The 19,615-nt window shown below is 34.1% G+C and overlaps 2 protein-coding genes across 4 annotated transcripts; both read right to left on the bottom strand.

Moving 5' to 3' along the window:
* Positions 1-417: 417 nt before the first annotated feature.
* LOC110722604 lies at positions 418-12,554 on the bottom strand. Of its 3 annotated transcripts, none has more exons than XM_021901869.1 (9): positions 11,893-12,549; positions 8,675-11,287; positions 8,488-8,591; positions 6,766-6,835; positions 5,360-6,175; positions 4,357-4,571; positions 2,299-2,419; positions 1,515-1,721; positions 418-900 (listed from the first exon to the last, which is right to left on the bottom strand). In XM_021901869.1, the coding sequence occupies exons 1-9, from the start codon at positions 12,046-12,048 to the stop codon at positions 760-762; spliced, it is 4,443 nt and encodes a 1,480-aa protein (XP_021757561.1). In that variant the 5' UTR covers positions 12,049-12,549; the 3' UTR covers positions 418-759. The 3 variants fall into 3 exon arrangements, 2 of the variants coding, with proteins under 2 accessions (XP_021757561.1, XP_021757562.1); XM_021901870.1 differs by having other exon boundaries at positions 4,357-4,559; positions 11,893-12,548; XR_002511617.1 differs by lacking the exons at positions 418-900; positions 1,515-1,721 and having other exon boundaries at positions 2,312-2,419; positions 4,357-4,567; positions 11,893-12,554.
* A 3,325-nt stretch (positions 12,555-15,879) lies between these two features.
* On the bottom strand, positions 15,880-19,394 carry LOC110722559 (probable WRKY transcription factor 56). The gene is made up of 2 exons (XM_021901824.1): positions 18,548-19,394; positions 15,880-17,227 (listed from the first exon to the last, which is right to left on the bottom strand). The coding sequence occupies exons 1-2, from the start codon at positions 19,255-19,257 to the stop codon at positions 17,050-17,052; spliced, it is 888 nt and encodes a 295-aa protein (XP_021757516.1). The 5' UTR covers positions 19,258-19,394; the 3' UTR covers positions 15,880-17,049.
* Positions 19,395-19,615: the final 221 nt, after the last annotated feature.

Raw genomic sequence — 19,615 nt, 5'->3', positions numbered from 1 at the left:
ATAGGGGGGGGGGGGGAGATTTTCCCAAACCAGGTAACACTTGCTGAAACATTCCAAAAACATATTACTTGTTATCATGAAAATTTGGGTTAGCTTTGAAAGTAAGAGTTGTCAAGAATCCATAATAGATAATAAAGATATTGAAGCAATTCAATCTCTGCAACTCTCATGGCTTGAAAGTTGAAGCAAACACAGCAAAATCATTCTTTTGCAGTGAGAATTATAGCATCCCATGTTAACAAGAAATTAGCAAAAAATATTTTATTAGAAAAACCATACTAGTACATTGTAAAAACCTAAATCTCGTTATTATAATACATAATCAAATCAAAGATATTAAATGTCACAATATATAAACAATGTATAAAGCTAAATGTTGCATACTTGCATGTATTAGAAAACAAAGGAAAACTCATAGATAATAATAATAATTCTATATTTATCTTTAGACCAAAAAAGTCAATGTAACAAACTAAAGTATTTAGAAACAAAGGGGAAGCAAGCAAAATAAAGAAGCAAAGAAGGGCTAATAGTGCTGAAGAATTAGCGAATATTCAGACCAAAAATGAATTGTATTGCCTCTAGTCTATTCATGATATCATCAACCTAAGCAGTATCTTCAACAAGTAGTACTTTCCCACTCATGTCGAGCCATGAGACAGCACAACAATTGCTAGTTGTAACCATTCTTACATTTCTTTTGTCAAACCCTGTGTCGAAGGATGCATACCTGCCATGGCCCATAACTTTCTGTGGAAGCTACAAAAGAAAGGTCCCCAACTCTTGCCCATGCCTTGTTAAGCGGACCTTGCGATCCCCAACCCATTCTAAGTGGTAGGACAGATCAAGATTGTGAAGCAAAAGATTTAAACTGTCCACATCACTTGACCGAGCATGTACCTAAATAGATATCAGATTAGGTATATGTTTGAGATTGCACCCCTAGATAATCATATCATCATCCAAAGCACAATAGGAAAAACCCTCCAAGCCAGACAAACAATTATACGGGCTCAGTCATCTCCAAACAATAACAGGAGGCAACTAAAGTCATAGTGCTAAACCTCTGAAAGCTACAATTGAATGTAAGAAAGTTAGAGCCAATATGGAGACATCAAAGACACCAATTTCTTCCATGAAGCACAGATACAGCAGCCAATTATCTTTCTTAGCAGAGTGTAACCGGTGAAACACATTAACAGGAGAACAAAACAATTCATTTACACAATGAATATGACTACGGAAAGAAGTCATCAAGGGACAAATATTGCTTGTAAATTGCTTAAAGTATAAAGAAACTTCTAGACCTGCAGAAAAGTATATTTAGCTTTTTTGTTGCAAACTACCAATCATATTTTCTTGTTATGGCTACAAAAAAAGGAAAAAAAAAAAAATCCTATTTTCTGTTCAACATAGAAACTCGATGCCAAATTGATGAATACTAATGTACTCCAAACTAATGGCCACTAATGACCTAATGTACATACGAAGATATTGCCAAATTAAAAGAATACCTGTGAATTTGCCTGTCTACCATTTCCAGTAATGTTTGCCATTATGCTCGCCCTAGAAGAATTAGGCGAGAAGCCTTCCCATGGCGGAACAAATATAAGTTTAGTGCATTGGATGGGAGTAAAGTTACGGCTTAGCTTTTCCCACCATGCAGATCCCAATGACCACCATCTTATTATTAAACCATGCTCAGAGAAAGCAACCAGTCCCTGTCATTCAAAACATGCATCGAAAGTGTTAGCATGACTGTACATAGTTCACTAAAATGCGTTAGCGACGTCCACAAGGCAAAAAAGAGTATTTATTGATCTAAAGGAGCACTAGGTAAAGAGAAAGACAGTTTATATCACCCAAGAATACTAAAGCAGAATAGGCCCATAATTAGGCCGAAAAACACTGTGCTGATTCACTCGAAGCTATCAAGTCATTTCAACAGAAATTGTGTTGACAACAATACTAATGTGGTGCAAACAAAAAGGTACTTGGCAATGGAGAAAATGGAAGACACTTATCCACGCACATACAAAACCCCAAAAAAAAAGTCCAAATGAAAGCAATAGAAGACTCTTTGATAACGGGATAGTATGTCATCAAGGCTAGCTTCTTACAAACCCAACAAAAGATCAAATAACAAAACACAAAACTGATAGGTGTGATTAAGAAAACCTATATCAAGAAATCAATAAACCTCCAAAGAAGTAAAAGGATTTAACTAGGAAAAAGAAAATACAGAACAAAAACAGAAGAAAAGTTATATTATGGAAGTAGTAAGGCAGACAAAATTACCTCCCCATCTGCTGAAAAGGTCAATGCAGATATTGCAGAAATGACAGTTTCAGGAGCTCCAGAAAATAAAGTTGGGAGTCCGGGGGGTCCACTCGCATCAAGAATCTTGATTTTCGTGACACTAAAATCAAACACAGATAATAGGACAAGTTCAGCATCTGAAACAAGCCACCATGAACAGAGATGTGATGAAGCAGCATATTCTCAATCTTTTGGAAACTACTTAACACTATTTTTCATAGGAGAATAGAGAAAGCAATGCATTAGATACTAAGTAACCCATTTGATCTATTATACTCCCTTTGTCCCACAATATAGAGTCTATTTCAAATTGCAGTCTTTAAGATGTACATTGACCATTGACCATTCACCAAAAAAAAAAAAAAACCATTGACCATTAATAATATTAACACAAATTATAAAAAGTTGATATTATAAAACCAAGCATCAAGACGAATCTAACAAAAGCTCACATGACTGTTTTTTTGGAATATATTAATGAGAATTTTTGGACATTGACACTATATTATGGGACGGAAGGAGTACTCAACTCCAATTTCCTACTCCAACATCCATTCTGGGAAGGAACTGTTTCTAAGCAAGGTTGCACTTGAGCAAATCCTTGCTCCCTGGAACAGTGCTAAGGGATTCTTCGTTATTCCAATTTTAGTAAATATTTGTAGCTACAGGCCAGCACTCTAATATGAGAATACTATACACAACATGCAGTTCAAAGAGTTGACAAATCACCAAATGATGACATCCTGCTTAACTTTAGCAGTGTAACATTGACAAAGTAGTTACATACACTCCAAATGATGACAGGAAAGTGCACGCCATAAAGTGAGTACCTAATGGGAGCTTTAACTAGATTCTAAAATTGATTCTAACAAATATAGCTTAGATAAAACCACCTTGAAAGCCAGTCCAAGTGAAGCTTCTATACTAAGTAAAACAGAGATCTTAGAGCTTTGTCTTATTAGCTATCTATGGCTTATCAAGGTCCAGTTGCATTTTTATGCCTATCAGATTGGTGAATTTGATGCAATCACAAGCAAAGAGTTGTGTACATAACTTCATCATTACCTTAACCCAACAATGCCATTTACGAAATCGATGGACCTATGATCATGTAATTAAATAAATGCAGTTTCTTAAATTAAACTTGTTGCACAAAAAGGTGTTCTACATTCCCCCCCTCCAAAAAGAAAGAAAAAAAAAAAAAAAGAAAAATCTCAATATGGTGCTGAAAAGAAAATGGTCAAGTATTAAAGAAACAATGAAAAATGTGGAGATTGTTTTAATTTGGTAATTGATGTCATAATGAGCAGCAAAGCAACAATAACAATGGGGATAAGCTTAGGCTCAATGAAAAAAACGTGGCTACACCACTGCACTGGCTCCTATTAGTCCTATATAAAACAACCCTATCAGACCCATCTTAATTGTTAAGGCACCGACTCAAGTAACCAATAACCCATCTATGGGCCTACAGTACCCTGTATTAATCTCAGACAGATGGTGTATATTGGCTTCACATGAAATAAATGTGTCACAATATTCAAACTGATAACCACATTACTCTCTAAGCTGCCAACACATGCTGCAAATCCGAAGAAAGCATGAAGAATGAAAAACCGGAAACTCATTTGGTTTTCTTAGAGGGAAAATACTGATAAGATTGACTTCTAGGAATGATATGTCATGTCACAATATCAAAATTTGACTTCACGAGGGATTAAAAAAGGATAAATTGGTCTTACTAGATAACATCCCTGCCACAAGTGCAAACAGAGGAAGTGGACCCAGAAAGTAGATGTTACACTTCATAAAACTGCCAACATCTTTGTTTCTTTAAGTGCCTATTGTTTTGATTTTGAACTTGTTTACTTAAGGATAATACTAAGGATGATTTGCAGTGTCTGATGATATTAATTCCACAATGTTTTAGAGATTTCTGGTCCTCCTTTCATGGATATTTTATACTCTTAGCTATCTATTTCAATATCTTAAGATAAGTGGTAGAAGAGTGAAAATTTTAAGATAAAATTCGCATACCTTTGCATGTCATAAATGTGAATACTTGCATGGTTAACCTCTGCAATAGCATCTCCAACAGCTAAACGTGTAGAGGTATCATTCAAAGCAACCATTGGATACACACGTACAACCTCTTTCAAAGTTGCCATTGAACTCTGGAGGCAAGTCTTGCGCATAACTGTATTGGCAGGATCCATTGTTTGTAAGATGAAGTTGACCACCTGCACATCTGTCTGAATGTCAGAGCCATTAATTGTTCAATCAATGCAGAAAAATCATAAGCTATTTATCAGATATGAAATTCTAAAACAAAATTCATTAGAAGTAAGTTTACTACTTCCTCTGTTTCTTTTTAGTTGCAACACTTTCCTATTTTAGAAATTGTTAATTAGTTGCAACACTTTCCAATTTTGACATTTATCTCTCTATCTCTCTCCTACCCCACATGGGTCCCTACTTTTATTCTCTTTATCTTTCTCCTCTCCAAAAATTGCCTAGGAGAATGTAGAAAAAAAAGTGTTGCAACTAAAAAAAAAGCGGAGAAAGTACCTCTAAGTTGTGATACCATTAGCCACTTGTAAAGATACCAAAGAATATCACTTTCAATTAGAACATGATACAGATTAACATAATCTTTTGTCGCAAACCATGCATATGAACACTTGTAGCCTGATTGCCTGAATAATAGCACTCAGGGCGTGTTCTCTTCAAAATATATTGAATCATTTGGACTTGTATGTTTGAACTTTTAACTTATTTGATCTCATTTCATTGAGCTTATTTTGTAACCTGCTTTGTCTGAATAAGATGCAAACACACCCAGAAACTTGCAGTTTCCTAACAGATTGTGTTTAGACATCCAGATATCCTTCAAATAAAACAAATACTATATACTATCAAAGAAGAAGGATGCCTAGTAAACTTGTCATTGTTTTCCGGTATTCTATCCTACAATTTCATAAACACTGTTTTCCAATATTGAATCCAAAAAATTTATAGATAAAAGAATGGAATTGCAGACCTTATTTAGATACTGAGCTAAGTTTCTGGGTGAACCACGCATGAGCCTAATGAAAGTCATAAGGGATACTATATGAACTGGTGAATCAGAGGCCGTTGACCAAATAAGGCCTTCGACTACACTCAGAAATCCAGGTATATCTGCCAATGCTAAACTTGGAAGAAGAATGTTGACTAAAGTTTCCCGAAGTTTAGGAGGTACAGCTGCAGCCACAGATGAAGTATTCGCAGAAGCACAACTTACAAACTCTATTTGAAAGAAAATGTCCCCAATAAAACTATGAATTTCAGCACCTATACATGCTTTCCATGTAGTCTCCATGCCCTCAGCTAGGAGCTCAGCAGCTGTACAACTATATTTCTCATTCATAGCCATGACTAGTTTTATTAGTGGATGGACGACCAACATGGCAAGGCTGGGTTTTATAAGACTTGGATACCAAACAGCTAGAGCTGCTGCAACAATAATATGAGACGCCATCGCATCTTGACTTGTTCCACCAACACAAGAAATCCAATCCTGCAGTTCATAAGATTCAAGCCATTTCTGCATCTCAACTTCTTCAACTTGCAAAGATGCTTCCTGAATTTCTGCAGACCTTTCAGCATGCTGACAGCTAGCCTGGGTTCCTGTCTTTTTGTCATTTAACAATTTGCTTTCTCCCACTTGACCTACAGAGTTTACAGTATTTGTTTGTCCAGTTGTTCTCAAGAAACACAGGGGTGGAGGGATAGCCCTTGAAGCAGCACAGTGAAATAAAGATCTGGCAGCCAAACGAACATGCTCGTCTTCATCTTGCCAGAAGCTGACCAATAGCTGAAATTGAATGAAAACCACATATTTTAGGATCAATATAAGCTTGAAACAGAAAGATGCATATAGCTGTACTACTTGGGTCTCAAATGAGAATTGATGTTGATTGAGGAATGTAACAGTCAAAAGGTGATTTAAAAACCTTGGTGTTTGTTTGTTTTATTTTTGTTTTTGTTTTTGTTTTTTTTTTTACTACGTATTTTAATTTTAATTATTTATTCACTTTTTTTTACAGTAATGGCTTGTATTCTTAATTAGTCCTAGCCGACAGAGACAAGTTCATTCATAGAGAACTTTGAACGTTCATGCTACATAGTCTTACAAAATTTCCTGCTACCAGCTTCGGTTAGTACAACAGAAAGTCTGCATCAATAACAGCCAATATCACTTCAAAATATTGAGAATAAGATGCCATACGGCTCTATTCAAGAAGAGTATCAATCTATCAACTATCAAATACTAAGAAACTGAAAGGTTGTCGAACAAGTTAAGAAGAAAAATACAAACTCATCCAAATCACACACAGTAAAATCAAGAAACATAAAAAGTAAATGCATGCATTCAACCAGAGATCTAATTAAGGTCTTGCCAACCTGTAGTGATGGAGGCTTTACACCAGGAACTTTCTTAGCGAAGTTACGTGTATAGAATGCAGATAAAGCACTGCATCATGGATTCAAAAAATTAGATTGGTTATCCCAGGATAATAATAAGGCTGAAAGAAGAAGAAAAAAAATCGTAGTACCTTTTGTAACTACTAAATAATGGCGAAGAATGCAAATCCAACATCCAATGGATATGCTATGTGACCACATCATTACTAAATCCCTTTACAATGAAATGTGGCAGTGATGAAGATAATGTCCTATTTGTTTTATTGCATTGGACTATATGTGAAGTTTGTGTAATAGTGTGTTATAACTGTTTAGAGCTAAACAGTTCCAGGGTGAATCATTAATTTGCTTAAAAAATTTGAGCAGGAAATTGGAAATACTTCAGGCATACATAAAGCTTACAGGTTCGTTATTTAAAGTAGAATGGAAAGAGTAGTTTAGAAATCATATTCTGGTCAACAAGTCATGTTTCTGGCTTAAGTAAATCTTTCATTGTTTCCTTTGTTTGCTCACAACTTTTCTTCTTCTTTCCTAGTTACACACTTGAAATAACAGCATGGAAAAATAAACAGTAGGCTGTGATCACTTGCTAAATAGTGAAAGGTTCGTTATATTATGCTGTATACATATCCAACAAGAAACTTTCTATCCCTTATTTCCGCCATTTTTTTTTTCCTGATAACTCCAATGCATTCTTTTTTTTTTTTAAAAAAAAATATTGGTGGTTGCATGAAAAATAATAAGAACTTTATTTTTTCAGAAAGAACAAATTTATTGGTAAAGACGAAGTTTTTAGATAAAATATGTAGAAACATTTCCATTTTAGAAAATGTATCCCAGAGTTTCCACAGTGAAAATTGGCTGAGTGAGGTAGAAAATTTGGAAAACAGCAGACCTTAAATTTGACGTGTTCCTATAAGCTCACAACTAGCCAATAGGTGACTTTAAGGTACCATAATTGATATCCATAGAAATTCAAACATCTGTACTTCTCTCTGCCTCGCTCTGTCCCTTTAACATACCCCAGATTGATTTCAGACATAGATGTATCAGACAAAAACAACAAAGATGTATCAGACACTTCATGCTGCTACAAAACACATGCAATCTGCTCGTTTAGAGCAAATTTACTATTCATCAACCACAGAGAAGGAATATTTCTCTTCTCCTCACTTCTCAATAGCTTAATTTAGGGTGACTGAATATCAAGTTAGAGAGGTATCTGTATAATCAAAAAAATTTGGTAAATAATTTGACATGAAAACAAATTATTTATTGGACTTTGGACCTTTATTCCAGAAATAAAATTTAGCTTAATGAAATATATTCAGAATATTATACTGCAAGTTTTTAGTAGGTTGTATCCCAGCTCCTGTGTCCAACTTTTAAATACCGTTCTCAACTCCTAGATTTTTCCATTGTGAATTGGACACTGTATACAGATCCAGATAAAATAGCATGTAAAAAAAAGTCAACATTATTCCCACCTAAAACTCATGCACCTTAAATTTTTTGCTAAGCATGTAATTTATCCAGCTCAATGAATCAATAGCCACCAACTAGATGGAAAAAAAAAGTTGTTTCTCAATGCAATTATGAGACAAGTTGCATCTAGTCATCTACCACAATTACATATATATATAAAACCCTGCAGACTACGGACAATAAGATGATGAAATTTTGCAATAGGCACTGCAATACCTGCTGGCTCCTGAACAAGAGTGGGACAAGCTAACCATGCTCTGGGCAAGGGACAGCATTGTCAATGACCTCAGTGCACAAAATTCTGATGATGATTTCCAAAGCTGACAATTTAATTTGGGGGCTTAGGATACTATGCGACGCATATGAAAAAAATTGACATGACGTAAGAGGAGCATCAAATCACCTGAAGAGCAGAACTGAAAGAAGGGAATGTTATTGTAAAAGATCCTCCATCCCCTTCCAAACCAGGAGCCAACATAACATTTTCATATCTTTTAATATTCATTTCCATCATAAGTAAGCGCTCAAGTTCGACATCGACACCCCATAAATGCAAAAATGATAGGCTGAATTGCAGTAAGCTTAATCTAATCGTGTCAATGGATTGACTAATCTTCATCATATCTCGAAGATTCCCCTGATCAAAAGAATAATTTGACATAGTCCCCAGCTCGGAATTATTTGATACATGTGATTCATTAAGAGGGGCATCTGAATTTTTTCCTTCATCATCCCCAAAAACATCAGGAGATAACAAAGCTGAAAGGTCAAAACTTAGAATTGCAATTCCAGAGATTGGGCGGGAACATCTAATTGGAAGCTTGTCATGGTTTCCTGTACATAGTTTAACAGATCTGGCACTACTACTATTGAGTGATGACGAGCTGCGCTCTGTCAGATTTATTTCACTGGATGAAACAGACACACGACTTTCTAGATTAGATGGCAAAGAGCTTCCTTGTTCTGTCCACGGAGGGATCAATGAGGATCTCGAGATATTATAATTGGATGCATGTGCAGATATGTTAATACCTTTGCAAAAGTTATTAAACATTGAGTGAGCTGCTGCACTACGCAAAACCCGTTCTCTAGAACCAGCCTTTATATCCCATATGTATAAGGCATCCTTTGTACCTGATGCTACTGACAGATTCTGAGAAAGGCAAGCCAAATAACCTCTCACACTATCCCATACCACTTGCAGAGGGTAGCTAGGATGTCCTGGAAACATTCTTTCAACACGCAAAGTCTCAAGAGACACAAGGGCAACACAACAGTCCTCACCAACAGAGAGAAAACATTCATTCCATGGATGATAACTTTGCAATGGTGGCAGAATTATTTGACGAACAGGGGCCACATGGTGGTGCATTACCATAATTGCATTGCAAGTCTCAAGATCCCATACACGAAGTGTGCAATCCATGCTCCCTGACAATAGAACATTGCTGCATATCTGATCAGTGGAAGCACATGTCATCTGGTGCACAGCCAAACATAAAACTGGCCCTTTGTGTCCCAAGAATTGCTTTTTAGATGCATCAGAGTTTATTTCCTGTGCCAAGAAGTTGAACTGGACTAGCTCAATTTGACCGCTATGATAGCCGTACACAACTGCATAAGGGGTATGAGCATATAGTGAGACAACCATTGTTGAAGAAACAATATTTTCTTTCATGCAATCTAGATCATCTTTGTGCAAAGTGCCTGCAGCTACCTGGTCTAGAGTACTAGCCATTATAGTCAAAGGAGTCACTCCAGGAGTATGCTTTGAGGCCTCAGAGTTTATCACATAACTTGATCCATTTGCCCAATCGTCAAGGAAGTCCCGTCCTCCAAGTAACCTACAGATTTTGCCAAAGCTCTCACGGTCATCAGGCTGCTGATGCAGTGACCATATAGTTACACGAGGTCTCCACAAGGAAGGCTTCTCAATATGATAGCAAATTGATTCAATTCGAAGAAAGTTTTGTTGCAATTGAACAAATTTACTTGACAATTTCACATTCATCGGACAAGCAGTGGCAGGTATCTGATTTACAACCTCATACTTGAAAGTGTCACCCAAATAAGATAACTCGTATATGATGGCTGATCCTCTTTCATCCCACACAGAAAATTTCAAACCTACGACATTGTGTACATTTTCGGACTCAGAAGTACAAGTATGGTCAGAAGTGAAAAATATGCCTCCAGTGACACGTGATACACTTAAATCAGCTCCACCACAATGGTTGTCTTCAAAAGAAATGGCTCCAATTACCATAGCACTGGAAACTAAGAAAAAGATGCAGCCGGTTTTATACACTAATCCTAACAATTGCCCACAAGTGGCTACAGATAATACCAATTCTCCTTCATAAAGCCTGTTATTTACAAGAGAAGAACTTTGGTGCAGCTTCACCCCACCCTCCTCCAGATTCTCGTCTTTAACCAACGAAATATACTGACTTTTACCAAATGAATCAATTACAAGAGCGGAATGCTTTTGTTTGTCATCAATAAACTCAACTAGGGTCATGAACTTTAGAGGCCCAATCGACAATTGCCCATTAAACACTGTTTGCACAATATTGAGGGAATATGTATCAACAATAATAATAGTACATTTCAGTGGTTTTCTGCTCAGAGATTCCTCATCCCCAGGAACCTCACCCCCTTCAGTCGTATCCACATATTCAGCATCCGAACCACGTGAATTATCAGCAAAACACGAAGCCACACATACATATCTCCTATTCGTCGGTAATACCTGAACAATGGATGGACTACCAACCCAAGCAGGCAACTTCCTTCGGCACCTACAATGTCCACTCCCTCGACTCCAAACACACAATAAACCATCACTACACACACTTACTAATGCAGCCTGATCGCTACCAGGCAGACTGTCAAACCCTACACCACTATCATCACTATCAACCTTTTCATCTAACGAAGGTAAAAGAGGATAAGCAATGCAAAGATCAGCGATTGGTGCAACATGACCACATAACATAGCAACAGGCTTAATCTTCTGCAACCAAACACAATTCACCAAAACTAATCACCAATCTCAAACAAATCAAATCAACTGTGTTATTTTCATGAATTCCAAGCATTGAATTGAATTGCCAATAGTATAGATATTGATTACTAAATTAAGCATGTCCAAGTACGGAAGCATTGCAATTAATACGAAACTTCAATAAAATGTTGCAATTATTACGAAACTTCGATAAAAGAGAATAAGCAATGCAAAGATCAGCGATTGGCGCAACATGACCACATAACATAGCAACAGGCTTAATCTTCTGCAACCAAACACAATTCACCAAAACTAATCACCAATCTCAAACAAAACAAATCAAATGTGCTATTTTCATGAATTCCAAGCATTGGTTTGAAATGCCAATAGTATAGATATTGATTACTAAGTTAAACATGTACAAATACAGAAACATTGCGATTAATACGAAACTTCAATAAAATGTTGCAATTATTACGAAACTTCAATAAAATGTTGCAATATATGCAAAAAGAAGTAAAAAATGTATGAATTAACAGAAATTTGATTGAATTTAGTTGGTCAATTCATCAAACAGTCGTGGACATGAAAATGAGTGAGAGAGAGGGGCTGACCGGAGAAGAGGTATCGTCGGAGAAATGCCACCATACGACGGAGCCATCGGCGGCGCCGGTGTAAAGAGACGGCGGTTCGTCGATAACAGCGACGGCGGTGATGCGGTGAGACGGCGGAGTTTTCGGCCAAATTCCGACGATCGATCTACACGTCATCGCTATTTTCCTTGATCACTGATTTTGTGTTTCTCTCTCATCAATTCCGGTGTGCGACGGTGATCAGGTAAGTCAAGTCCGTAGTCATTGAGGTGGACTGGGTCTTACTTAGTGGGCTGGACAGTGAGGTTGTTTTTGGTGGGCTGGCTGAAATTTGGACTCCATATAAAAAGAAATGATCTACTAGTATTTACTCTCTCTGTCTCAAATTAATACGAAGTATGTTCGACTTGTTTTTTCACTACGTACTAATTTTGATTATAAGTCTTTTAGTAGTCGGAGTATCATTGAGTACAAATTTAACCTTGAAAGAGTCACATGTGATATAATTTTTTTTTTTTGGGAAATTTTATGAGAAACTACCTTTAAAATCCTTATTTTTTTGAATAACCGTCTTTTAAATAATTTTAATGAAAAATTTGTGTGTTGACTAACATGTAGGTCAAAGAAATCTATATATTGTATTAAAAAGTGTTTTGAAATAAGTCCACTTGTTACATGACACTCTCCCAGCTTTGTTGGTTATCATTTCATATCATCACACATTATAAAAATGGAAACGTAACTTGATAAGAATTGAAGCCTTGTAGTCAAGGTCGGATTAACATTAGAAGCTTAACCGTTGAACTTTTTTTTTTAAGTACACCGTTGAACCTTATATATCATTGTTTTGTGTCTTTTTATGCAAATAAAAGAAATCAATAAAAGTAATATCATTCATAATGATGATATATATATATATATATATATATATATATATATATATATATATATATATATATATATATATATATATATATATATATATATATATATATAATATATATATATATATATATAATATATATATATATATATATATATATATAATATATATATATATATATATAGAGTGTGGATCATGTGAAAACAAATCTTAGTGTGAAAACTGAAAACGGATGATTATGACCGTCAGATTTGTATCGGATGGATTAGATGAAACTCGCGTTATAAGCCGTCAGATTTATCTCTCCTCCTTCTCTCTCCTCTCTCCTAATTTCTCGACATTTTTTCCCCCAATTTCTTGAAGATCTTGAACTCTCCGAATCCAGAAATCTCCGATCTTCCTCTGGTTTGATATCATCTTCATCTTCATCTTCTTACTCTATCAATTTTAAAATCAAAATTCGCTGTTTCAATTCTATTCTTGAATAGAATATAAATTTTGTTCGATTTTGTTTGATTTTGCGATTTCCTATTCGATTTTGTTCAATTTCTCAATTAACAATCTATTATGTGAGCTATGATGTTATTTCTAGGTTTTTAATTTATGTTTAATTTTGTGTCTTGTACTTTTCCTACAGAAAATCAAACTGATTTTACGATTTCAATTTTTTTACTTTCGATTTCAAATTTAGCTTCATAGGAGTAGTTTTGAGCTGCATTTTGTGTAATTTTTCTTGATTTTAGTAGATTAGGCTTTTATGTAATTACTCAACCTCTCTCAGAATCTCAATTTTTCCCATCCGATTCTAAAACTTTGAGCGTGTGAATTGATTTTTTTTTTGTGCTGATTTGATTTTGTGCTTGTATATTATAGGTTGCGAAAGATGTAAGAGTAGATGCATGTGATTGTAAAGGAAGAGATAGAGAAGAACGAAGAAAATGAGTGGTGGTAAGCTTATGATTGTTGATTAACCATACAAATTGTTTACTTTGTTGTTATGTTGTTATCTTTCTGTAAGACTATGATGGTATGAAATCGATTTTGTACACATTTTTTGGTTTGAGTTGTTATCTTGTTGCAGATTTAGCTTCAATGGAAGTTTAGTGTTCATGCATTATTTTTTATAGTGTCCACAACCTGTTCGACGAAATGCCCAGTAGAAATATTTAATCTGTATTATTGTTTATTTCTTTAACTTGATTGTCCAATTTACGATGTGTTAATAATGTGTATTTGTGCATGCGACGACCAGAATATTTTAATCTGATCGAAATTGTTCCCTCTTCCTAAATTTATTGAGTTTGATGATAGATTTGAGTTATTTTTCACATTTTTTTTTTGGATATTTGAGTTTCAATGGAGGTTTTGTGCTCTGCTCATTCAATATTTTGATAGTTCACACCACCTGTTCGATGAAATACCTAGTAGAAATTTTCAAGTTGTTGTCTTTTCCCACTCTTTGATTGGTTTTGTTTTTATTCATCATAGGCACTCGATTTTTTCGGCTTAGTTTATCACTTTGTGTTCGATTTTCAATTTCATCATCAAATTTTCTGAACTTGATGTTTTATTTGATTATTTTGATGATATTTTTCTAATGTTGCTGCATTTTATTGATGTATTTAGTCTGATTGTCATAAATGTGATTTCCTTGCTTTTGTATTGCCGTAGAAATTGTTTATATATACAACCTATAATTGGACAGTAAGCTGCTCTTTTGTGAATGGACTGTAAGCTGCTCGTTTGTGTATAGGTGTGTGATTGGGTGAAAGTTCTGCTTGTGATTGTGAGCGTGTTGATTTCACTCCTGTGTGCTGTGATGTCTAGATATGTGATTTTGCCTATTAATGGGTTGTTATATGTTGTGTATAAGAAAGAATGTGATTGGTTAAGTTCTGCTTGTGATTGTGAACGATATTTTGTTTAATTCTGCAGCAGATTTGTACATTTTCATTTAAGATTTTATTCGAACAGTAGTGCAGTTCATCCATGACAGTCTAGACATTTGAGTTATTGTTATTATTCCACTCAGAGAGTCAGAGAGTTAAATGTTAGTACCAAGTGGTCAATTGTATTGTTATCCTACTATAGACTTTCTTTTGAGGTAATGGTACCAGAATCTAAGTGCACTCTGATATCGAGCTAGACATGTATTGTTTTGTGAATCATAGCCTCATAGGCTTGTATCTGTTAAATGGTAGAAGCGTGTCTTTAGAAATTTATTCCTAGAATTCGAGTATGCTAGTTTGCGTTATTGCGAGCTCTATCATGCCTGATCTTACCTTGTCAGCTGGAGTTAGTGTAGTAACCTTCTTCAGCCTTTGTGAAGATTTATCTCTGATTGTATGATTTTTGGTGCCTGCCTGTTCAATATCTACATTTAGTTGGGATTCCTCATATACAGGTGGCTTGCTCGTATCATGATATCTTGGTATGCTTATATTTGCCTCTGCTTCTGTTCTTGAAACGTTGATCTTGTCAAGCTTGTTTTGCTTCAGTCTGTATGATGTTGGTATGCTTTTATTGGCTGTTTTGGCATGTTGAAAGCCTATTAGCTCAATTGGTCGAGCACCGTGTAATCACGGGATGTAGGTTCGAATCCTACATAGACTTTTTTAATACTTATTTTTATATTTATTGACCTCTGGGTAAATGGTGTCAAATTGATATAATTACCCGAAGTTAATATATAGTTACCTATTTTCAATATAATGACCTTAGAATTATGGAAATGTTGTAAATTTTGTTTCAGTCACCTTATTTTTATATATAGTGACCTTTATTTTTGTATATAGTGACCTTTATGTAAATGGTGTCAAAAACTCAGTCGATATAGTTACTTTAATTTTGTATATAGTGACCTTAATGTAAATGTTGTAAAAATTGTTAAAGTTACCCTATTTTTGCATATAGTGACCTCTATGTAAATATGGTCAAAATTGAAATAGTTACCCTATTTTTGTATATAGTGACCTTAATGTAAATATTGTAAAAATTGATATAGCTACCCTATTTTTGTATATAGTTATGTTATTTTTATATATAGTGACTCTATGTAAATATCGTCAATTAGATAAAGTTACCTTATTTTAGCATGTAGTGACCTTTAAAACGTTGTGTTTGTCAAAAAAAAAAAAAAAAAAAAAACAAAAAGACCTTTAAAACGGTTGAATTGATTATATGTAAGGTTGGAATGATCTTAGGGCTTTAGAACCGTCTGATCTTTTGTGCTAGTAATGAATGGCTAAGATTGCTTGTTTTTAGTTTTCACCATAAGCTCTGTTTTTAGCGGAACCTCCCCGTATATATATATATATATAAGTAATAACCAGAGGCATCGTCCATGCCCGATAACCGATATGTTTCCAATTTAAAAATTTAAAAATATAATTGAGGTTTGCATTAACTTTCATAGTTTTCTACCGCCACTACATGTCTACATATATTCTTTAATCTTTTGCTAGGCTTTAGTCTTTAACTTCACCAACTTAGAATAAAAAGTTACTGGTCACCAAACCCTCACATTTGGTGCACAACCCCTTAGAATTATAGAAATGGATAGATCGTAGATATTACAACGACCTGTTTTTTTGACTTTGTTTTATCTTCGTTCGATTTAGTTTTTACTTGGACGAAAGCAGCAAACTATCTTTCTTCAGCACTAGCGCATTCTGGAAGTTTCTTTAGGCTAAAGAATTAAATAGGGAGAGCAATTTCCCCGAAAAAATAAATTAAAAAAAGAAAAAAAATTAAAAAAAAAGAAAAAAAGAAAAAAAGAAAAAAAGAAAAAAAGAAAAAAAGAAAAAAAGAAAAAAAGAAAAAAAGAAAAAAAGAAAAAAAATAAAATAAAAATAGGGAGAGCAATTAACATAGATAAGTTGTATTTTACAAGTATCACTTAAATACTCGATCTCATGCGGCCGTGTAGAAAAATTAATCTTTAAGTATAAAACTCCGTAATATATATTAGTTAGTTGTAATTAACAGTTTTGAGGGCTTAAGTGACGCAATTATTTACCAATTTGGTGGGACGACAAGATAGTCAAAAGCTTGTACGTATTATGCCAAAAATATGAAGAATTAAAGCTACGGAATTTAATTGATTCGCATTTAACATGTACGTGTATAAGCTAATTAAGTATATAATTTTCATTGCTTTTCTTTTCCATTTTCTGTGTGCACTTTGTGTAAATTATCAACAAAAGAAACGATAAATGGAGACTACTAATTAATGTGCACAAGCACCAAATTAATGGTGTTAATTAGCTAAATAATTACATGGAACTACAATAAGATTAAAATCTCGAGAGGAATTGGAGTTGCTTAAGAAGAGGGCTCAAAGTCTCCATCAATTTCTCGCTAGGATGGTTATGAATGCCTTCATATGTTGTAATAACGATACTTTTATCCCTTGAATGTCGTTGTATCTGTTTCTTTACGTTGCATGTATGGTATGTGCAACGATAATAGCTCCTTCACCATGCAAAGCATAAAGATTAAGAACAAAAGTTAGGGCTTTAATTAAAGATTAAAAATAAAATTAAAGTTAGGGCTAGATGAATTTATTCGATCATCATTCTTGTTTTCCGAACAAATGTATATAAGACAACAACCCAATAATCCATGGAAATTTTTTACCTAGTAATATACGGAACATAATGCTTCATATTATAACTTATTAGACTATATTCTCTTCGACTGTTGATATGCTTGTCGGAATTTAGTTTATCTATTTAAACTTATATACATGAAGTATAAAATTGAATTGTATGTTCGAACTCATCTAAAATGTTTGACATTTAATTTAATTAGAAATTGTTTAAAAATATTAATCTTGTCAGAATTTATAGCTAATAGATAGACAACCACAAAACCTTTTTTTTTTGTGTGTGTGTAAGTTGATTAGTAACAGCAAAAGAAATGCTAGAACTCTTTGGGACAATAATAGCCATAAACACTAACATCTCATAATAATACTTTATATTTATGTCTCAAGAAATATTATATACTTTTATAATATTAATTTTAAATTTTAATTTACATATACTTATTGTCATGTACTTCATTATTAGACATGAATATATTCCATTTAGGCATGTATAATGTTTTGATTTTAATTTTATTTTAAATATATACTTTTTTTTTGGTGCTTATAATTCATTAGATCGAATTTTGATAGGACATGATTCATATGAAGTAATAGAATACAGCTAATGTATTAATGTAGCTAGAAGGTTTTATCAATATACTCCATAACATATTAAGATTATTGTTAACATATATTATATTGCAGAAGAAACGTTCCCATTGTTTTTTGTAATTAATACTCCATATTTATATTCCATCAACTATTATCCAATCAATTATCTGTAAAATTATGAAATTTATATTTTTTTCCACCAAAAAAAAAAAGAAAAAAGAGTTTAAATAAATTAGGCATGCATGCAATTTACAGATGATCTGATCTAGGTTAGAGAAATAAGTTACCTTATAAACCTACCATTCACCATGTTTTTTAGGTGTTTAGAGAGCCACAAGAGCGAGTATTCATCATGTACTAATACACTAGATATTATAATAAAACGTCACGCGACTTACACTCACTAATAATATCTCATATTGCTCTTCCTACTTTGACATTTTTGTCTCTAAATTAAGAACGGTTCCAAGTACGAAGATCAAGCAGAGACGTATTAACAAATTTAACTTAAGTTTAGACAAGAACGTAAAAATAAATAAATAAAAGAAATGCAAAAATACGATGAATAATATAGAATTTATAAAAAGACAAACCTAGGGTGGGTGCTATTTTTGACAGATTTCTGTCCATATTTTCTCCATTTATACCCATCATCAAGAACATCTTCTGTACTTTTTGTATGGAAGCAAAACCTCGGAGGCACAACTTTTTTCTTCATAGAATTAGAAGAACATGCTATTGATCTTGATACTTTACTACTTGAACTATTATTATTGTAATCATTATAATGGGTAGTTTTCCCTTTATCTTCTCTTCCTGTAGTTTGACCGTTATTACTATTATCGTTGCAGTGGTTGTGGTTAGCTGGAGCTGATGCGGTTGATGATCCTACTGATACCGGACTCGGCTCAAGACCCTTTTGTTGATGATCATTTGAAGCTGAAGAGAAAAGGTTAATCCAATCAATGTTATCTAAAATAGGAGGAGTTTGAGGGGTTTGGAATTGTGAGCAATTAGGGGTTAATGGGGAGTATAATAGGTTGTTTAAGGAAGAAGAAACATTATTATTAATGTTGTTATTATCATTAATAATGTTATTATTGGTAAATGAAGATGTAGGGTTGGATGAAAATGTGTGGTTTTGGATAAACTCATGATTATCATCTCCATTACCAGAAGTGAAAATTTGCATCAGACGACAATCATCATCATCGTTGTTAGTATTGTAATTAGGTATTAGGGTTGATGGTTGTTGGACAAGATCTCGGGGTAATACTAGATAAGTTATCCCACTTGATTCCATTTGAAGAGGGAAGTTGTACAAATTTTATGATTTGGATAAATTATGTTGTGATTGGTAAAAACAGGAATGTTTTCTTTGCTTGTTGAAGGTGGTATTTATATTTACAAGGGGAAAAGGTAGTTGAAAGGTATTGGGAGGAAGGTAGACAAAGGTAGGTAACTGCGCAGCCTCATTTTTGCATGATGTAAAAGTTTTGACCTGGCCTTATAGTACTTGTTAGGACTGTGTTGGGAGATACGTACACCATCAATTAGATCGATTATCATATATACTAATTTAGGATATACAGAGAAAAAGCAAATAATCGATTATGCTGAGATTTCAAAGCATACCTTATGCCACACACTCGAGTGAAGTA

Source organism: Chenopodium quinoa, unplaced genomic scaffold (assembly GCF_001683475.1).
Source record: "Chenopodium quinoa cultivar QQ74 unplaced genomic scaffold, ASM168347v1, whole genome shotgun sequence".
In the NCBI taxonomy this organism is placed as follows: domain Eukaryota; kingdom Viridiplantae; phylum Streptophyta; class Magnoliopsida; order Caryophyllales; family Amaranthaceae; genus Chenopodium; species Chenopodium quinoa.
The sequence above is the reverse complement of the archived record's forward strand: the minus strand, read 5'-3'. Positions and strand labels throughout refer to the sequence as shown.